Source organism: Cannabis sativa, chromosome 8 (assembly GCF_029168945.1).
Source record: "Cannabis sativa cultivar Pink pepper isolate KNU-18-1 chromosome 8, ASM2916894v1, whole genome shotgun sequence".
NCBI classification, from domain to species: domain Eukaryota; kingdom Viridiplantae; phylum Streptophyta; class Magnoliopsida; order Rosales; family Cannabaceae; genus Cannabis; species Cannabis sativa.
Window position 1 is genome coordinate 36,239,098 of NC_083608.1, and position 13,810 is coordinate 36,252,907.

General features: G+C 33.9%; 1 protein-coding gene across 1 annotated transcript; it reads right to left on the minus strand.

The window, feature by feature from the left end:
- Positions 1 to 3,948: 3,948 nt before the first annotated feature.
- LOC115699033 (zinc finger CCCH domain-containing protein 41) lies at positions 3,949 to 9,139 on the minus strand. The gene is made up of 5 exons (XM_030626239.2): positions 8,750 to 9,139; positions 7,033 to 7,893; positions 5,546 to 6,763; positions 4,862 to 5,248; positions 3,949 to 4,732 (listed from the first exon to the last, which is right to left on the minus strand). Exons 2-5 carry the CDS (start codon positions 7,798 to 7,800, stop codon positions 4,292 to 4,294), a joined length of 2,814 nt encoding a protein of 937 aa, XP_030482099.2. The 5' UTR covers positions 7,801 to 7,893; positions 8,750 to 9,139; the 3' UTR covers positions 3,949 to 4,291.
- Positions 9,140 to 13,810: the final 4,671 nt, after the last annotated feature.

Genomic DNA, 13,810 nt, shown 5'->3' on the forward strand with positions numbered 1-13,810 from the left:
AGAAGACCTCCTTCGTTGTCGAGACAACCAAGGGGCGAAGAAGGCCTCTTTTATTGCGAATACAACAGAAGGGACGGCGAAGACCTCTAAGGTTAAGACCAAGGATAAAATGGCGAATGCACCTAAAATCACTCTAAGGTGCACCCAAGACCGGGAAGACATTACCCCCATCTTGGGTATATTAATTTGGGAGTTGGTTGCATGCTCAATTGACCAATGAACATCCAGCGATTGCTACAACACATTGTTGACAGTCGTCAAGAAGACCTCCTCTGCTGTAAAGTTGAGGAGATGATGAAGACTTCTCCGCTGTGAAGCCGAGGAGATCACGAAGACCTTCTTTGCTGCAAAGCCGAGGGGATGTTGAAGGTCTCCTCTGCTGTAAAGCCAAGGGGATGTTGAAGGCCTCCTACACTATAAAGCTAAAGAGTTGACGAAGGCTTCCTCTGCTATCAAATTGAGGAGATGAACAAGACCACCTTTGTTGAAACATAGCCGATGAAATGCTAAAGAACTATAAGGCTACAACCTAAGAAAATACAAAGACAGCATTTATATTCACATAAACACACAATGTGACAAGAGATTCAATGATAAGACAACAACCAAAGATCAAAGTAAATAGGTCAAACTTTGCATTGGGACATGAATTGGACATACCACATACATATTTGAGGCATCACAATCAAATTCAAAGAAAGTTTAGTTTTGAGCACCCAAAGCACTCGGTATTTGGGCACCCAACACCGAGGTTGACAATTTGTCAATCTGGGCAACTTCCAAGTATTAGATCAGCAATTCGAGTCGTGCATCTTCTTCTTCATCATCAAAAATGGAGAAATAGGTACTTTTGCGGTAGAGACAACACTCCCTGTGTGCCAGAAGCAAGGCCCAACGCCCAAGTTGATACCTGGGGCTGGCCCAGCGCCAGGTTGACATTTTGTCAACCCGGGCTAATTCTAAAGATATTTTCTGAGAACTCTTCTCGGAATATTCTCCTTTTTCAGTAAAGATTAAGATTTAACTATTTTCGGGGACCAAATGGAACTTCTAAAGGCCAAAACTAGGACCCAGTGCCCATGTTGACACTTAATACTGGGCCTAGCACTCAGGTTGACATATTGTCAACTTGGGCTGTTTCTAATCAGTTTCTTGAAAAAGTGTTCAGGGCATTTTTTCCGTCATCAGAGATAATGAAGATTCAAGTAAATTTGGGGAGAAAACCACAAACTCGAGGACTTATTAACAGAGTCCAACGCCTAGGTTGACCTGGTGCGCTGGTTTTGATCATTCAAATGTCGAATCTGATCCGAGCATTCTCTGCGGCATGGACAAAAATGGGGTAGGAGACCTCATCCTTAAGTTCTAGAACCTTGAAAGTATCAAAACGACATTCCAAAAGCTCCGAAATAAGCACCCAACGGCCAAGTTAATAAATGGCCTGGTACATTGAGTTCTGCTTATTCGATTATGATTCCGTCTCGACCGTTCGTCTAGTTTTTCACAATAATTGAGAGCCATGAAGTCAAAGAATTCAAATTCACAACTTCACATTTCTCATTTCCAACATGGGAAAATCGCTCGGAAATGAAGAGTTTGAGTCTCTCATTTCTGCAGAACAACATCCCTGAGAATTGGTGACCAGCTTCGCCAAAACACAAAAATAGACTAAGTGATGTCAAAATATCATTTAGCATCAAAAAGTACATCCTTAAGACGTTTTCTCACTTACCCAGCGCACAGGTTGACATAAGAGCTGGGATGTCAACCTAGGAGCTGCGATGTCAACCTGGACGCTGGATGTTAACTGGGGCGTTGGGTTATAAACGACCTTCAGTAAAACGACCATAACTCACTCAATATTGACCCGATTGACACGATTCAACTTGCGTTTCGAAACTATTTCAATGCTCTATCAAGTCATGTCTCACACTTCAATCACAATTTTGAAGTTATCCATCTAAAATTTAACCTCCAAGGGAATTATGAAAATAAGCTCTGGCTTACCCGGAGCAGATCCTACCGCTGCGACTCGAGCTTAAAAAATTGACTATCAACCTCAGAGGTTAGTTTGACCGTACTTTCAAAATTATCCCATTTATATATATTAATATATATATATATTTCATATTTTGAATTATTTTTTTCTTATTTTGAAAGAGCTCCTTCACCTATGAAATGAGAGATTCTTTAGCTCATTTTTTATATCCAAAAAACTACCCACAAGGTCAGAGTATGTCTCTCTAATAATCAGAGCTTAAACACTTAGCCTTTTTCTGCAATTATCATATCTCTCGTGAGAAATAAAAATTCGAAGTAGGCGTAGCTCTATTAACATCGCGACATGGGAAGTGAATTACTATATATAATGTCTCTCTAATTTTTTTTACTTAAACTCATTATTCATTTTGTCAATCTAGCGAGTTGGTGTTAGTCACTTTTCAACGTCAACCAAGAGGATAATTGATCTCCTTAGTGTTATTTGGTATTAGGTGAGGTGTTAGAATGATAAAGAGAAATTAATTAGTAAAATTACAAAATTTTTATCATGAATATAAATATTTATTACCTTTTAAAGGTAATTATTATTGTAGGAGTTTTTTCATTTATATTTTAAAGTTTTTTGCATTTTTATATAATATACGGTGCAACCTAATTCGCAACTTAATTCAAATTGCAATCCTAATTCAGATCGCAATTAACAGAGCAACTCAAATTGTTAAAATAAAAATAAAAAAAACAAACAAAAAATCGTAAAAATAGAAAGAAAAAAAAGATTAAAAAATAGTATATAGAATAATTTCTCATTATTGTATTAACAAATTTGATTGTCTTTTTCTACAATCCTCCCAAAATTTGAAAATTAAAATTTTAAAGTTTGATGGGAGAAAGTATTCCTCCATCTCTCCTCTCCCTCGTTCTCTTCTTCTTGCCAAACATAACACATTAGGAACACTCTTAAAAATTAATTTTTTTCTTCTAAAATATATATATATATATATAGTCCCCCAATACAAAATTATTAATTTTTAGAGATTTTTTTAATATAATTATAAATATATTTATGTTGTATTAAATATGACTATATACCTTCTTTTTTAAACTAATACAATTTAAATTTAAACTTTAAATTCCTATTTCTTTTATCTCTTACATTTAAGTGACACTTAGTTGGAAGTAATGAAATAGAGTATAATGAAAACAAAAAAAAAAAAACAATCTTTGTTCCATTCTTTTATTTAGTTACATATTAAAATACTAGAATATCATTCCAATAGAATAATTTTTTCATTTTTTTAGCAGAATGACTATTCTATTTTAAAATAGAAAAAAAAACTATTACAAGATAATTTTTTATTAATTTTTCTATGCATTTTAAATTTTATTCCATTACATTTTTATTATTATTCTCATTCTCATTTCTTTACTTATATTTTCTTTCCTTCAAACTAAATACCAGCTAATTGTGTCTTTTTTAACATTACATTTTAAAGTTAATCCCAATTCACACGTCTAAAAAATATCTTCATATTAATTTTTTATCTAATTTACATATTTAAAAAAAAATGTATTTTTTTATTATTTTTTTCAAACAATAAATTAAAAAAATTATTTATATTTCTTAACAAATTATTGTTATAACGTTGCTACTTTTTGTCACGTTAATAAAGAGTATAATATTTATTAAAAAAATAAAAAATAAAAATATTAAAATTAAATTAAAATTATAATTGACAATAAATTTTAAATATTATTAATTTTTTTATATAAATATCACTTAAATTAAATATTTTTTTAAATAAAAAATAATTTTATTTATTAAATAATATTAATTAACTCTTTCAAAAAAAAAATATTAATTAAAAAAAATTAATCTTACATAACCAAAATGTTTACACCTAATATTAACCTATTTATATATATAAAATACACTCAATAGACTTGATATTGATATGGGAAAAAACTGAGGGGGGAATGAGACCCCCCATATTATATAATTTTTTTTTACGTAAACATCTGATTAAATTTGAACAGAAATTCAACTTTAAGTTCTTCTGGCCCTAGACATATCCAAATTTCACCACTGACCAAGTATCCTTAGGTGGGCAGTCAAAAATAAGGAGATTTCCCTTTAGACATGTCCATAAAATACAAATATTGAAAAATCAAATTTAACCAATAAGAAAAGAGGGAGAGAAGGATTCAGAAAAATTAGAGTTTCTTCTAACATTATAACACTTTACCTGACTGTACAACTCTTGATTATTAGTCCATCCTCAAAATATACCCCCTAGGTGACTTCCTTATCAGACATCCGGCTTTCCTCACATTCTTCTTCGCCTTGTTCCGTATCGTTCTCTGTTATTCTTTTCTCCTGATTTACACGTTCCTCACTTCCTGTTCCTGATGAAACACCTTCTTGGGGGGCAACACCCGCTGCTGCATTTTCACCGCCCTCCTTAGAAGTAGCAGATGGTGAATTTTCTCTTACACCACTTGAGTCGGTACAAGAGCTACTTGGTGGCAGCCACACAAATTTCAAATCATGCCCTTGCCAGGATTTCCCATTAGTAAATGCCTTCTCGGCTGAGCGACGTGCTATGAAACTCACACGAGCAGAGCACTCTTTGGATAACTCTGATTCACTACTGCCATTACAAGCTTCCACAGCTTCTAGCTCCACATTGGATATGTCGCCATAAGGTAAAAAGTGTTCCCTCATCACAGCAACCTAGAATGCATGAGAAAGCATCATTGTTATAATTGTACTATGAATAACAAACCTGAACTACGACTGAAGAAAAAAAAAATATTAACAGAAATAAATATGAGATCTTGGTAAGAGGAGAGAGAGGCTTACATTAGCAAAGCCAGTTGGTAAAGGTGGAAGGATTCTAAATGCAGTAGGACGATTGTCCAACTTGTATCTATTCACCAGAAAAGGTGACCCCGCTGGTGTAAAAGGACGAACTGGGTGCTGCTTTGAGCCCATAGATTCCTGCAGCACGGCAGTTGTATTGGATTTAGGAGTGTGAGAGATTGCATTTTCTCCCTTGTTCTTGCCAGATACTGTATTAGTTTTAGGACTATGGGAGAGTGCATTTTCCCCCTTGTTCTTGTCAGACGTCATATCAGCATGTTGTGATATGACAACAGGAGTAGCAGCTTTGGTAACATCAGCTGCTATCTCCACTTTAGGTCTTTTAGCAGGCTGTTCCATGTCTAACTCACCCTTGGTTCCCGTAGCCTGCACAATATTGAAACTGAGATTCATATATGCACCCATTTTATGTAATAAGGATTAACTAATTCACACAAATTTTATCGATGAAAACCATTTATAAAAAGATAATATCATATGCAAACCATTATACAGTGTCTTATCAACATACGAACAGCAATGCTAATATAAAACATAAAGAATAGAAAATTTAGGGAGCACACAAGTTGCACAGCCTGTATGAAGCATGAAATATTAGTACAAATGTAATTAAATCAAACCCAACGTATAAATAATTCAAATGATAATGACACAAGATCTTACCTGTTTGTTGAGTTTGTCCAACTTGCGGCGGAAATCATTTCGCTTCTGGTCTAGCATTTCCTGTTTCTTGCGAAGTTCTATCTTCAGTTGCTCTAAAGTCTCTAACTTCTTCTGTGTGGGAGGTGTAACCTTGGAACCATTTGAGACAATGGGCCTTGGGTTGTCAAAGGCAGTTAAAGAAGTATCATGAGCATGAACGAAACTACTCTTAGGTGCACCAGCTTGGAGGACACTATCTTTACTACTACTTGCAATAGATGAATGGGGTGGAACAGAAACAGCTGCTACACCACGGGGTGTTGCAGAAATGCTAGTACCAGGGCCACTACTATCATCAGGAATACTGTCACGATTTGCCCAAAATAGCTTGATAAAGCGATTACCCATTACAGCATCTGGTGAATTCAAAGCTGCATCAGCTTCTTCCCTCTTTGAAAACTGGACAAAAGCTCGATCACTGCTCAATGGTATGTAAATGTCAATAACCTCTCCAAACTTCTGAAAATGAGAAAGAAGAGCCTCTCTTCTGTTGTTTTTAAGAGGAATCCCATTGACAAATAGAGTACGCAGTGCTTTTTGAGGTGGTTTTCGATTGTTTCGAATATCAAATTGTGCCTTTGCAGATAAATCCAAAGGTTTTTGACCAGCATCCTCAGCAATAATTCGCTTTCCTTGGCGAAATGAGTTTTGAATCCCTGTAGATGCCAACTTATCTTCTTTGTTGTCACCCTCAATATAATCTGAGGAAGTTATTTGAGGATCAATCTTCTCCTTTACATCTAATCTACTTTTTGAACCGCCAATTCTACCCCAAACAGATGTACCATGTGAACCACCAACAGCATTTCCAGTGCTTCTTACTGGGAGTTCATTATCAGCAGGATCACCATTCAACAAGGATTCAGTTTCATCAATCTTAGGTGAATTTATACCTAAAAGTGCATTAGTTGTTTCAGGACCATTATTATTCCACAGTGGTTGATCAGGATCGTACAAATCAGCTGCAGCCACACAACTAGAACCAGAAAATGAGGCGTTCAACCCCAAGACATCATCAGCGAAACCAGGCTTACTCATGTTGATATGTAACCCTTTACTGTTCATTGATGTAAGTGAAGAGGCACTAATCGATGGTATAGACCCAGGCCCAGCTCCACTGTTTGTTCCAAGTAGATGTGCACTTGGAAGCGATACGGGAAGGTTAAACTGTGAGAGACTCTGTAGTTTGGGGAAAATGAAAATTCCTTAATACAACCCTAAAAAATAAATAAACAATAACAACAACGATGTACAACAGCATATTATCATTTACCAAACCCATGTATGTTCAACTTAACAACAAAATCATGTGATGATGATTGACATGGATTGTAACCTAAATGACTTAATACAGATGCATATTTAAGTGCAGATACTTTGAAAAGCACAGAAAAATTTCAAAGAAGCACAGCTCTTACTGACAGAAACTACGTTTACAGTACACCTACCTGAACATCTTCAACAACTATTCGATTGACACCGTGCTCCATTGGGCACATGTCCCCTCTTAAACAAAATCCACGCTCCTCAAAGTCTCTACATCTTTGGCGAGGAATACCAATACTCAATGAAGAATGAATGGGTGGTCTAAGAGGACCTTGTAAACCAATGGAATGAATAGTATCCATGCCCCCATTTGGTATTCCAGGAATTAAGCCAAATGCATTCCAAGATGCATTCTGTGCATTTGACACGTTTGGCAACCCTCTTCCAGCAAATAGACTAGGAGGAATAGAGCCTTGAACCACTTGAGATGCAATATCTGAGCCGAACCTAGGATCACGTTGGTTCCAGGTTCCAAGATCTCTTCCTCTTCCCCTAGCAAGACCAGGGTCACCTGAAAAAGTTTGATTTGGCCAGATTCTTTGATTTACATCCAAAGCTGATCTAGGCAAGGATGCATGGCCAGGGCGTCTCTTATCAAATTTTCCATTCTCGAGAGGGTTAGAATTGAAATTTCTCCAAGGTGCACTTGCTTGAGAATCATTTTCCCTGAAATGATTCCCATTTTGAAAAGGCTTGTTCCGCTTTCTAAAAGGCTTCGTAAAAGCTTGATCAATTGTATCTCTCTCCAAAGATTGAGAACGTGCATCCCTCCTACGATGCTTATGGTTTCGATCATCATCATCATCATCACTGACTTCTTTCTCCTCGGGATCACTATTACAATCAGAAGGAGAAAGACCTATTTTTGGAGATGAAATTTTTAACTCCATTTTTTTAAATGTTGTTATATAGCGTCCAACTATCTAGATCTCACTTTCAGCAATCAAACACCTTCAATCTCTGAAATATTATCACAACAGGACCTGCAGCCAAAAGGAAAAAGTCATTTTTTTTTAATCAGGAAAAAGTCATTGGTACATATATAGCTAAGATTAAATTCAGTGTTATCATCAGAATTTCAGCTCGACAATATGCAAAGTAGATAGGCAGTACCCTGAGCTGATAACTCGGGATGCAAGAACATGGTTAAATGCATATAAAAAGTCATTGGCCAAGACCATAATATACATAGCATATATAATCCCCACATCATATTTATATGATTTTTCCCAAAGTTAAGTTATCAATAATATTATACAGAAAATATTATGTTACAGAAATTGCAATCCATACCAATTCATGTCAGCCCCACCCTCACGACCATTCTCAACAAAACACAGATAACAGCACCTAGGAAACCTAAATATCATCTTCTGAAGCCTTGGAAACTTTATTGAATGAAAACCTAATTAAACATAGTCTGATCAGTTCAAACTACACTTGACAAGAACAACCACGGATTCCACTTATTATTTCTTGCTATACATATCAAACAACTCATCTCCCAACTCCTTATAAAATCACTTGAGTCCGAATTTTTACCCACATAATAAAAAATCCATTTAGAGTTATTCAAGACAAGTAAAAAATAAAGTCGACAAACAAAATTGCCAACCAAAACCAACCAACCACAAAAACTCTCTAATCAACAACTGAAAAGAAAAGAAGGCAAAAGCAACGCTCCTAAATAAAAATTCGCACGATTACAAAGCGAAAACGTAATATAAACCGATAAGGCCGACCATATTACACGAATTGAAAACCCTAACAATAGCATTGGTTGATGATAATCTAGGTTTCAAGAATGAACAAAAGCGTAAAATTGATCATAATCGTTACCGGAATTGGGAAGCCAATGCCGCCAAGTAACTTCAAATAATCAGATATTGAAGAAACTCGTATCTTCCTTCCCTGTACCGGAACCAGAAGGCGGCAACGTAAACCGGTACCGAACCGAAGGGGCGGGATCGTAATAGAGAAACAATCGAAGGAGCTTTAATTATGGTCCTGCTAGAGATTTGGAGGGAACAACCAACAATATCAGAGAGAGAGAGAGAGAGAGAAAGCTTTCGCGACTGTGACTCGTTTGGGGGGGTTTGAAGCTTTAGGAGCAAACAGGAACGGGAGAGAGACGAGAAAGAGAGATTAGAGTTGAAAATTGTATTTTTCTCCCATTAATTCATACATAATACAATATCTGTTTCTCTTTTTATTATTTTATTTTATTTTCTCCCACAAATGAAATTTTCTTTCATCTTTTATATATATTTTTTAATTCTTTATTTATTAGTTAAGCTGTATGTACCACGGGTTCTCTCGTGTACGATTACCAAAATATTTTTAATTATATAAGTATATATTTTTTAGAATATTCTATCAATTTTGTTTTAGATTAGATAATAATTAGAGGTTGTTTGGTATACAGTTATTTCATGGGAATAGGTTTAACATTGCGCTTCTAAGTGATGAAGGGAATTGTAAACCTAGAAAAGCAACACCGTGTTTGGTTGTGCACAATAATATTATAAGGATAGCTGAATATAAAGATTACTTTATTGGGTTGATATAGGAATAGAATGTGATAATTTTTTTTTATAAAATACTAATAATTTAATATTATTTTTTAAGTGTTTAAAATAATTTTTATTTATTATTTTTCATATAAATTTTTATAAAAAAAAATTAACAACAATAAATAATTATAAAAAATAAAATATACATATATATAGGAAAGTCAATCGGGCTGGGTCAAGCTCGACTCGGCATTGACCCGACCTAACACAATATCTCTTTTACCATTCCTATATATATACTTGTCACAACAAATAATTGCAAATTTTTGTTAATAATTTTTTCAAGAATTAATAATTTAAACAACAATACAAGCTCTTTAACACATAATAGTATAATCCAAATATTGATTAAAATTTTAAATTCTAAAAATTTGCATAATATCTAGTTTATAATCCAAAATATGGCATATTATTATATTGCCAAAAGTTTCATCTAAAAGATGATATTAACCGGTCAAAAGTTTCATAAAGTCACCCCAATAGTATTTTTCGAAATACCATCAACTATTAAATCTCACCTTACTTAAACAAACCAAGAATGAATGTCAACTTGTATTCATCATCCAAAGTCAATAAAAGATCCATATAAGCTTGATTTTGAACAAGAAGTTTTCTAGCTTCAATTCGTTGTTCAAATGACAGTCTATCGATTTTTTTTTTTTTCAGTTCATCAAACACTTTCAGTCTTCTACTTGCACTTTCTGTCTCGAACTAGAAACAATCAGTAATTCTTCTAATACTATCACCAGCAGCAGCTTGTATTTCACAAAATTTGTTCACTGTGGTAGTCAATACCTCAACTAATGAATCTTCATTCCTAGACCTCTTTCTACTTCTCTTTATTGATTGTGTTGAAGTTGTTCCCGTACTTGTGTGACTATCGGTTGCATTACCAACAAGATCATCTATTGGGGCAAATGGATCAAACTCGTATTATTGATCATTTTCTGCTTCTCTATCAATCTCATCCATTGTTTCAGAAAATCTCTTGGCACCTTGCCCATTTGCACGATCCTTTCCAAATATAGCAACAAAGTCATCATAATGAGGAAATACTTTATTCCTTAAGCCCCTTGCATTTGGATGACTCTGCAATGAATAAAAAACATATTAAAAGAATTAAGATATGATATTTTGTGAAATTAAATTGAACAAAGTAACACTTACTTTTACCCAATCATCAAAGACACTCTTTTTAGAAACCACACACTTTAGGTCCTCATTCCAACCGAAATCACTTGCTTGTTTCAACATGTCTGAAATTGCATTGAATTGTTTCTTTAGTATTTAGATACGAGACTCAATGTGGGGCTGTCCTTTCAATCCGCAATGAGGAACTTTTTCATTCATCCATCTTTTTAATTGTTGTAGATAGCTAGGTTTGAAAGTCTCATTGTCTACTTTCCATCTTCCACTATCTACCAACTCCAACAAACACTCAACTAGTTTTGAATCCTCAATTGAAGTCCATTGGTGTTTTTTTCTAGGAATCGATGTTGCTTGCTCCAAAGCATCCATTTTCTTAAGATATGTATATCTCACATCTACTTGTAACAATATGTAGCAATAAATATATTAACATATGAAATTAAATTAAAAACATAGATATATAAATTTGATATCCAATACATAAGTTTAAAACTGATATCCAATAATATAAAAATTCATACAATGTCAAGCACAAATAATACAAAGAAATAAAATATCCAACAATATAAAAATCCATACAAATTTAAGCAAATCAAACACAAATAATGCAATGAAAAACAATCTAAGTATGCCTCCTTTCTCGCCATAGGTCAAACATCTCTCTATCTATGTTGTCTCTCCAAGAAGTCCATGTTGGAATATGTTTTACCAGGATCTAGATTTACTACCATGTATGTTATTTAACATCCTAAATATGAATTTCTAAAACAATGTAAATAAACACATATAAAGTTTCAGAAAACCTTACAGTGGGTGTAGCGAAATATTAATGGCTCATTCCACTCAAATCTCTAACCCTTGTATCCTGTCTGTACCAGGGTATCACCAAGATCTGAGCCCGAATGTCCTTCTCTTGATTCTGGATTCTTCACAACCTTACACACTATGATTGAGATACCACTTGATGTGTGTGGGCACTCACTCTATCACTCAAGGTATGAAAACATGAAGAAAGGAAGAGAGGGGCTGGTTCGAAAATAATAGAATAGAAGGCTCAGGAAAATTTGACTGAAGGTGAATTTTTCATCAACTTTTAAGTGTGAGCTATCACTATCTATTTATAGGCAACCACCTAAGTTTATGTTAGGATTTATTAGGCATTAAAATAATAGAAAAATTAAATGGAAAATCATTCCCTAGTGGCCGGCCATAGGATGTGAGCCCCCACTTTGGAATTTTGCCATTTTACAACAATCTTTCCTTATTTTCTCAAAAATGCCATTTTTCCAATTCTAACCAATTAAATGTCAAAACTAATTATTTAATAATTAAAATTAATTATCAAATAAAATTGCCATTTAATATATTTATTAATTAGACTTAATAAAGTCTCTTAATTAATAAATAAGACATAGGATCTTTTTTCTTCACATTTAAGCCCTTGCTTAGTGAAAAATTCATAAATTAGACATAGTCTAATTTTAGAATTATAATTGATTAATTAAAATCAATTATCTGAGTCTTACAAGCAGTATGGTCTCAACTAGTATGGGGACCATGGACCTATACAACCGAGCTTCCAATAAGCAGAATTAGAATCTACCAAGTAAATTCCCTAACTTATTAATTCCTTATTACATCCACTCATAGAACTTAGAATTGCACTCTCAGTCATATAGAACACTCTATATGTTCCACGATATAGATACGCTATAAACATTTAACCATCGTTCTAATCTCAATAATCAAAGATCCTCTATAGATGATTTACACCGAGTAGGGATAAATTTACCGTTTCACCCCTCAATGTATTTTATCCTTAAAACACTTAGCTTTCTGTAAATGATATTTCAGTGAACTAAAATATAATCACTAATACAAGAGCTCTTCCATTTATCTCTATTAAGCCAAGCTCGAAGGAAATCATCGTTTCACTTCTATGTCCAAATAGAAGCTATAGATTCCATATCTATGTTTAGCGCTCCCACTCAATCATACTACCATGTTCCCAAAATGTACGTATCACCCTGACCAAAAAATAGGCTTAACTAACAAATCAAAGAACATGAATAACACTCCTGAGATTGAACCTAAGCATGTCAGGATTAAGATCTTTTGATCTAAGATCAACCAGTGATATTGACTCAGAAAGATACAACGGTAAGTATTATAATATCTTTACCAAGATCAATATCGGTCCCTTCCAATGTACTCCATACATCCGATACTGGTAAACTTTGCCAATACCCTGGAAAGGACATAACACTTATCCAAGGTGTAAGCATACCTATCGCTGATTATCATGCCAGTCTAAATCCAGTGAGCTGACAAATCAGGGAATTAAACTTTTGAACATATAATCATGATTATATTCCACTGTGCTGACAACACTATAATCATAAACAAATACATATGTTCTGGACCTAATAGAATTTATACATTAAATATAATCATGAAATAAATCATGTGAACCATGCAACATAAAATGATTTCTGATCTTTATTAATTAGTAAATCTGATTATATTGAAATGGATTTTATTTAGGGCACAAAACCCAACAATACTCACTTTTATAGATAATGTCCTCATTATACCCCTTAGGTTAATGTAAATTATGTGCTATACTTAAGTGGAGGGCGAGGGTATAATAGGTAACCTACTTACAAAAGTGAATACATTTTAATGAAATATAATATGATGATATTTTTGATTAATCGATAAAAAAAAAAAAAGAAGTATTCCTCAACTTATCCAAAAAAAAAAAAAAAGAATCAATTTAGAGTTGGGCTCAAGATCGTTAACGCGGATAGGCCTAGTCCGGTTCGGTATGCTAGTGCTAAGTTTATTGAGGAAATTATACTCCATACCTCTTTTAAATTGATGCCTTTAATTTTTACCAATTTTTGGAAACTTATTATCTTTACCTCTTTTTTCAATCATTCTATAATTTTACCTCTATCATTTTACGATAGTCTCTATTCTTCTCTAATCAAAATTTTGCCCTAACTTTTTCACAAACCTACACATCCATCTCTAAAGAATACAATTTACTATGTTTGAAATTGTGTCTTGATTATGTGAGGGTGTGAGAATAATTTGGATACAATACTCATAAAAGGATGTATTTTTGAATTAAATTTTATTTGAAGGTAAATTTGGTTAATGTATGAAAAGGGAT

Excerpts from the sequence above, each read along its gene's own strand:
- LOC115699033 (XM_030626239.2), bottom strand. The coding sequence starts at position 7,800 with ATGGAGTTAAAAATTTCATCTCCAAAAATAGGTCTTTCTCCTTCTGAT. Across the intron at positions 6,764-7,032 it reads TAGTTGTTGAAGATGTTCAG|AGTCTCTCACAGTTTAACCT; the intron begins GTAGGTGTACTG and ends CCCAAACTACAG. Across the intron at positions 4,733-4,861 it reads TACCAACTGGCTTTGCTAAT|GTTGCTGTGATGAGGGAACA; the intron begins GTAAGCCTCTCT and ends CATGCATTCTAG.